Source organism: Halyomorpha halys, unplaced genomic scaffold (assembly GCF_000696795.3).
Source record: "Halyomorpha halys isolate HHAL.00 unplaced genomic scaffold, Hhal_1.1 Scaffold176.1, whole genome shotgun sequence".
In the NCBI taxonomy this organism is placed as follows: domain Eukaryota; kingdom Metazoa; phylum Arthropoda; class Insecta; order Hemiptera; family Pentatomidae; genus Halyomorpha; species Halyomorpha halys.
In genome coordinates, this window is record NW_027106234.1 from 1,005,282 (window position 1) to 1,013,805 (window position 8,524).

Below are 8,524 nucleotides of genomic sequence, written 5' to 3' on the forward strand. Positions count from 1 at the left end.
AATGTGTATGTGTGTGTGGAAATTGTTTATAAAAAGTTATACCATATTGCACTTGTAAATTAATTAAATAAGTTTTTGTTTTTCTTTCCTTTCATTTTTTTTTTTTATCAATAAATGAATGAAAACCAAATTGATGCCTTTATATTTAAATATCATCCATACATTTTCCATTGCTTCTACTACTAAAAAGACTATTAATTTATAATCTAATTATTACACTTTGGCACTTTAGGCTCTTACTAAATAATTCTGTTGAAGTGGTTTTGTATAACTTGCTGTTCTAACTTTGATTGAAGATGTAAAGTATTACAAATCAGAAGGCCTTGACAATGCATATTCATAGGTTAGGTAGCTGGCTGGGAGATCAATTGACAGGATGAGTTTTATGGGTACTCACCATAAATCCTCACATGATAGGAACTCCACTTCCTATGGTACTTGCTTACAATCATGAAGAGAATGAAAAGTCTCTTAGGTACTTGCTGGAGGTACGGACACACATGAATATATTGGTCCACTATGTATATCATTACACACAGGCTCCTAAGGAGGAGAAATCCCTGAGGACGATATTCACACTTAGATTTGCCAAGTTGCACTAAGTCAACTCTCTGGGCTACTAAACACCCCTGAGAGATGCTATGTATAAGGCGTTAACTTTTGGTGGATCAGATGATTCTATCGTAATCTCTATTGATTCAAATAATAAATTTCAGAATATTAGAATATATGATATGGTTATTACATGTATGAAATGGGAGTATTTACAAGAAATGTTACGTATATCAACTTATGATGTTTATGTGATGACTATAGTAGCTCACATGTTTATTGGTAAATCGTGTCATGTCGGCTCTAACGGTTCTGGTGGTAGCTGGAATGGTGACCAGCAAATAGTAGTGGTATCGCTACAATACTTTTAATCAATGGTATAAATGTTAAAATGAGCTTGGAAGTATCCTACTCCACTATTATTTTTTTGGATCTTATTAAGTTGGACAAATCACAACCATTGAAAATTGAAGTGTGCTATTTTCCATTATTTTGATTTTTAGTATATATTAACATCAGACAAAGGCTTTTATTTATGGAGTTATAAGCAGCTTTTATTGACAAGTTAAAGTTAGTTAGATTCAGTTATGTATTTATTATTATTATTTCCGAGTTTTTATATATCTTGTTTTACTACTATTTTATTATTGAATAAATGAATAAATTGGCTTTTTTTTTTATCCATAACAGTTACTTTTGTTTTGCTCATTTATGTAGCCTGTATGTATATTATTATATAAGTTATATAATATATATGTACAATATATATTATATATGGCAAGGCATATTGTCAGCCTTAATACCTCCTCCCCATTTAAATAAACACTCTGGATTGTATATAAAGAGACTTAAGAGCAGAAATAAATTGGTGTTATTTTAGTAAACCTATGGGTTGTTACTCTGCCCTTTTTTCCTTTTTTTTTTTTATTATTTCTCTCTGACATCCCATAAGTGGTACCGAAACCCGGAAACTTTGTCCCCCTCATAGTCCATGTGAACACACCAGCCACAAAGAAACTCTGGACGACATCCCAGGACCTCAAAAAGGTGATTTCAGACTTGGAGCGATTCTCAGGCGAGATTGGAAAGTTGAATGATTTCCTAAAAGGGGGTGATAGAATTCTGTTGAGAATGGAAGCAAAAGTAGTTGAGAATCTGTTAGACTGGGAAGAAGCAGTTTCATTAAATGCCGCCTTGATATGCCTAATAAAGAGGAGCATTCATAATCAAAAAGAGGGACACATGTTCATCAAGTGTGCGCAGGAGATGGTGGACACAAGTACAAGGGAAGAAGATTTAAGGATACAGACATGTGAAGAGATTGAATAAAGTAACATATATCCACCCTAGAAGCAAACTATCACCTAGGAGAAGGAGGGAGCAGAGCAAACAAACACACCCACATATACCTTCCTCTATTTCACCCCTATTCTGGCATAAACCTTGAGTTAGTTCTTTCACAGCAATGTAGAACATATTGTAATAGACAAATATAAGTAATGTTTTAATTGTAATTGTTATTAATCTTAAATTATACTCTATACATTGTAGTTTTTTAATACAATAAAGTTGCGAAAAGTTGCCTCAATATAGTTCTTATTAAACTACTATTCTGTACCAATAGTCACTGTTTGCCTCAAAGCTTTAATAACCTCTCACCCATCCTTACAATGTTTGCTGAAAAATTATTTATTTTTTTAACCTAGGCTTATTACATATTCAGATAGCATCCATTTTGTATTGGTGTGTCCCCCTATTCAGCATTTTAAAGGGGTTTGTGTTGCCCCTATGTTTTTAACGTTATTTGGTTCAACACATACCATAGTTGAGGAGCAAACTGCATACATTTTATTTTCTGTGGGATTTTTTGTGAATGGAAGGTGGAATTTGTTAATTATATGCTACATACATGATGGTGTAGTACTGGGTGTTTACCTTAAAATTGCACAGTTTAGTTCTTTTGGTTATTAATCCAAGATGGCTGAAGTTTACTCCTTCCAGAGTTTGTGAAAGTATGTGAAAAGTGTATTTACAATTTTTAGTTTAACATGAACTGAACAACAAAGTTATTCCTTATTATTTATCTATTTTTTTATATCTTTAATCTTTTGTGAGATAAATACTAGTTTTAATCAATATTTAAATAAATAGAGTCCTGCAGACACTTTTAAAAACGGTTTATTGCAATTACAATGCAAATATGGGATACAAAAGTATTATAAATAAAATCACACATTATACTCAAACACTTAATAGATATAATATTAATATATATGAATTAATATTATGTAATTAACACATACAATTTATTTATTTGTTTTTTTTTTTGGTGTTCTTTTCATTAAACCTAAATATTACAAATCAGTATATCGGAACTAAACTATTACAACTACTAGCAATTAAATTGCTATTGTATTGATTTATTTTGTTTTCTGTGTCTGTTTTAATCCCTCATTCATCCTATACTCATATTATGCATTTCCATCTCAAAAATTGAACTTATTATAAATGTTTTATTTGAATTCTAAATCTAATTGAATGTGAAAACTGAACTGCTAAACTCCTCCCTCCACAAATTTGTTGCTGTCCTCAGCCAAGTTTTGAAGGAAGTTTATCAGTGTTTTTTCTGCTGATGGGATAGTTTTAAATGTCTAAAAATATAACTTCCATTTAGAAATATTACATGAAAAGAAATAGTACAAATATTGTAGCAAGTAAATTCAATATCACTACAGACGCAATTGAGTACTCATTGGGAGTGGTGTTGTCTCAGGATGGTGAAGGGGGATTCTCCCAGTGCCGTAGGCCAATAGGTGCTTAACAGAGACAGAGACCTGACACAGTGCACTGGAAAAAGAACTCTTGGGAATAGTGTGGGCTGTTCACCACTTTAGACCCTATGTGTTTGGCAGAAGGTTTAGGGTACACACTGACCACAAGCCTCTGCAATAGGTGGGAAAATTGAAGGAGTCTTCGACTAGGATTACGTGTTGGAAAGAGCTCTTCACACAGTATAACATGAAGATAATAAATAAACCAGAAAATGTGGTAGACTGGTTTTCTCGAGCAATTAGGGTAAATGCAGTAGAAGAGAACCCCGGAGAACTATCTAGGCAGTTCCTGTGGGAGTGGACACTGGGAGAGGAAGAAGAACAAAATGTAGTAGGTGAGGTAGACGACAGGGAAAAATCTTCATCTGAAAGCAGCTAAGAGGAAGGAAGACTAGTAGATATAGAGAGACCGGAGGACATAATAAACAACAAGAGGTGGCAGATTGTATAGATGACGAGGACCACTGGATTGCTCAAAGTTGAAAGTAGCAACTATGGGAGCAGCAAAATCTTGACAATTTGGTCACAGCCAGGTGTGAGGGATGACCAGATTTGTAGAGTGTTGAAGGATACTTCAGGGCCCGGAGAAACTCATCACCTTTTCGTGGGGGATGCCATCATCTGGGAGAAGATCAAGCGGCTATGGTGTAGTGAACAAATAGGGATGGATAGGAGGTTTATCCATTGCAAGCAGATGGTGGAAGCCCTTCAGGAAGAAGAACGACAAAAAGAGGTGACCATACCATATCACCAGGGCAAAACAAATCACCGCGGAGTCCCGGAGACCCTGCACGCGTTAAAGAGAAAGTACTTTTGGTATGGGGATAAAGAAAACTATAACGGAGGTTGTAGGAAATTGTGAAGTTTGTTTGCGCACGAAATATGATAGAAACCCCCCAAAAGGGAGACAAGAACACAGGGGACACATACCCCAGATGGACCGCTCAACGATCTGTAGAACGATACTTTAACATGGAGAGGATATAAATAGATAACCATGTTTGATATATTCAGCATGGCGGCAATGGCGCACCAGGTGCAGGACAAATCGTCGGAAGCAGGGTTGACAGCTCTCCAATTGTGGTTCCAGTTCTACGGAATTCCGGAGAGCATCGCATCGGACCCAGGCAGAGAATTCAACAATGCCAGGTTTCGAAATGAAGGACCTTGACATGACATGGCACCTCAACACACCAGGACACCCAAAGAGTAGAGGAGGCATAGAGTGGCTTCATGGCATGTTGAGTTACCATCTTATATCAGATCGACAAGGGATTGGCACCAGATGTAACAATGCCGGCGTTAGCGGCATATAGTCATTCGGTACACACCGTCACGGGTTTTCACTATTTGAGATCCTCTATGGGCTTCGAAGACACAGGCGGGACTATAAGGGCACGGCAGTGGATGGTGAGGAGATACACAACAACCATGTTGCTCAAAGAAAGTTAAATGAGAAGACCCAGAGAAGAATGGAAAAGGAAAAACCAGGAGGGTGGCACAGGAGAATTTAAAGGTCACAGCAGGATGTGAGCGATCCAAATTGGGACGATCGTACATAGAAAGTTTGGGTTTAACAGGGGTTAGGAGATACAGCAATACGAGGGCCCATTCTGGGTGATAGTTATTAGGTAACACAATATTGTTACAGTAGAAAGTATCAAAGAACCCAAAAGAGGAGAACTGTTCATATTGAAGAGTTAAAACTTCCGGCAATGACAATATAAAAACTGGAGTGTTCTCATATTGCCAGCCACGACTAGATCAGATTACAGAAAATTTAGTTATTTATTGTTTTTGACTTTTGTAAATATTATTTTTTTTCATTTTAACTTGTTAATGTACTGTATGAAGAGTTCTTTTGTTTTTTTCTTAGGTTTAAATTATGTATTTAGCGTTAATTTGAGGGAGCTTGTGAGTTTTTACAATGATATGTGTATTGCGATTTGTTTTTATTGTAAATCATTTGTTTTTGTTGTTTTTCTTTTTCTATTTTATTATAATGTATAGTATTAGTTTACGAGGCTTGTTCGTAAACTGGTGGGGGGAGTTATGACCTGAGTCAGCTTTTACTTCTATGTCAGCTGACTAAGGAGATCAGCTGATCGAATGGATTTAAAGAGATGCTTCGAACCCAATAAAGCCAGTATTTTACAGCAATCCAAGCGTATCATATGTTATTTTTTTTTCTCTTTTATTAAGTTTTGCTTTCGCTGATACTTATGGCTTCCTGCAAAAGTCGGGGGAAGACTCGTAGGTGGTGGAGTTAAGCCATCGGAAGACAGAGGAGAATGTTGAGCGTGGCTGGCAGACAATGGTGGTTGTGGACGGGACGTACTGGTCGTGGTTGCTTACTGTCAAATTTGGAAGAGCCGCGCGGAGGTTTTTTCTGCCCGTATGATGTGCTTTAATTCAGCGGCGGCAGACGCTTTTTTCTTTTCTATTGCACTTATTAGCTTTTTTTCTATATATGCATCCCCTAAACATAACAACGCGGTCGCCGTTGCAGGTAGCCTCATATTGGTACGCCTTCGCGCTTGAAACACTTGAAGAGATTGTACGGGTCACTGCAGCGGACGCATGATATTGCGTGGTTACAATAATTTATTATATGCCCGAATTGCTAGTGTTTGTAGCTCTGGAGCGAGGCGGCGTCCTGCCGAGAAATGTATTTTACAACCGTGAAAAGACAACGGTTGGCGTACCAGACGCTCGTCTGTAGGTCCTTTGTAGTGACGCCTAAGGGCACTGTTATCATAATCGGTTGCTGTTAGCAGATTAAGGGAATTAAACGACTGACTCGTGACTGCAGCAGTGTCGGTTCAACTTTTATTTCTGTGGAGGTCCACGAAATTAATACATGATCCCCCAACATGGTTGGAATAGGTTGGTTACCTCTAAATAACTCCTCAGCCCCCTCCCATATTTCAGAAATGACCAGAAAGGGGGGTCATTAAAAAAAAAAATCACAGCCGCTGGACGTATGAGAGTTGCAAAGGCACGAAAGGGAAAGAGTACCTGTCACTGATAGGAATAGAGGCATTCAAGTTTTTTTATAACAAATTTATTTGGGATAAAGGTTTCCTTCTTTATTTTGACGGTATCCTCCGCAATTTCCTTAGGGGGGTCATGTTCTTCAGCAAGCTTGTCTGTTTCAAGGTCTAGGTAAATATGTATCTCCGCCCTGTTTGGTCAGAGATAATATTGCATTTCATGTCTTTTTCATTATTTTCTTTTTAGGTGCCTTCGTCAAATGTCAGTAGTCATTTGAAAGATCTACTAGATTTATTCCTGAATTTTTTTCTACATTTCTAGGAGAGACTTCTTGGGTAGCTTTTTCTTCTGCAGCTTCGCGCGTGGAAGTTAGTCCTGTAGTAGCTCATCGAGATTTTCCACGCATTTAACTAATTATCTAGTAAATAATTGTCTAAATAAGAAATTTCACTTCACTAATAATAAAAGTCTGGAACTTAATGTTATGAACAAAATTTAAATTAAATTCTGTGTGCTCAAGGATTTCTCCTGAAAACACTCAGAAAGAACTAAGCCCTTTGTTCGCAAGAAAAACCGTTAAAGAACCGCCAACTGATCACCAGAACACAGTCATATGTACATTTAAGGCTCACACTGAACTGACACTGTCAACTTTTCTTGACATAGGAATGTTATATACTCCTAGTAAACGATTCATGTAAATTTTAGTAGTGAATTTATTTAGGCACATTGAAGAGGTCTCTGTAAATTAGTTTTATAAGATAATATTTATAGTAATTTGGTACTGACAGAGTCACGAGATTTTATAAACAAATATAAAATGTAATAATTAATTACCTGGTCTTAACTGACATTTTATGATAAGATCAGCTTCCAACGTCTTCCAGAGGTTAATAATAAAACTGATTTTCTAGAACAATGAAATGAGAAGTGATCTGATAATAAAAAAAAAATCAACCAGTTTAATACATTTATAATTCATAAATGTGTGTATTTAACGAACAGTTTTTACTTGAAAACACACTTTGTACGAAACTTACAAACATTTGAATACAAATGTTATATGCTTTCTCTTTGTAGTTGCTTCAAGTGTTTCTCTTTGTATATCTAAACTGGAGAAAATAAGGTGAAGGTTGTCCTTCAAGTTTGCAATTCATTTACTTGTTTGATAATAACAGATTTGACGTTCTTTAGCACATGTCTCTTGCGATAAAATTATAGTTTCCCTTATTTATTTCAACAATATATTAGGAGTTAATTTTAATCTGATTTTTTTATCCATTTATTTATTTCATCTGTACTATGTCATCTTCTGAAAATACTGGAGCAAACCAGGCTCCTAAAGGATTCGAAGCTTTAAAATCTCATATTAGGACTCACAAAATTGATGTGGGGTTATGGTGCACTAGAGTTCTTACAATATTGTGCACCTTTACTTATTTTATTCCCATTTTTGGGTAAGTTCTCATTTATTAATTCATCAATTTTTTTTTAAATTGTTTTTTAACTAACACATCATTATCACTATGTCATTTTTATGAAAACTCAATATTTGTTCCATTTGAACAGTACCGAGATAGTGCTGATGTGATAGTGATTTGTAATGAAACATTTCTGTGCCTCCTGTTTACTTTCTTTCACATTCACAATCATCAACAACCATACAGTTGAAGTTGCATTCAGCATGCTCTATCATGTTTTATTTACATTTCTTATGAGCCTTTCTTAAATAAATTTTGTGATATAAAAAATTTCATTTTTGTTAATTATTATTCTTTATTTGTTATCAGTTCCTTATTACCACTTTCAAATTTCGATCCAAAAATTAAATCTGAATGCTTATTGGTAAGTCTATGGGTTCATAAGATTTGTACCTTAAAAATTGATTTACTATTGAATATAATTACATTTACAATGTTATTGTTGGTGACTTCTTATACAATTGGACTCCACAACTTACCATTTCTAGTTCTCCATTTTTAAAAAAAATGATATATCTTACTGGTCTCACTGGACAACTTATTAGTTACTTTGCTAAAAGAATTGGTTTAAAAATTTACCATCCTTCTGGTCTGTATTTTAAAATAATTAAATTTAGTTTTAATTTTTTCATGTCTTTTTAATTATATACTGTGTGTATATATATA

At 35.3% G+C, this 8,524-nt stretch overlaps 1 protein-coding gene across 1 annotated transcript in view; it reads left to right on the plus strand.

Annotated features, from left to right (window-relative positions):
- Positions 1-7,480: 7,480 nt before the first annotated feature.
- Kr-h2 (Krueppel homolog 2) overlaps positions 7,481-8,524 on the plus strand; it is a gene marked incomplete in the record, with an annotated part of 17,361 nt that continues 16,317 nt past the window's right edge. Inside the window, 1 exon segment of the mRNA XM_067044605.1 lies at positions 7,481-7,834. Coding sequence (XP_066900706.1) covers positions 7,680-7,834 — 155 coding nt within the window.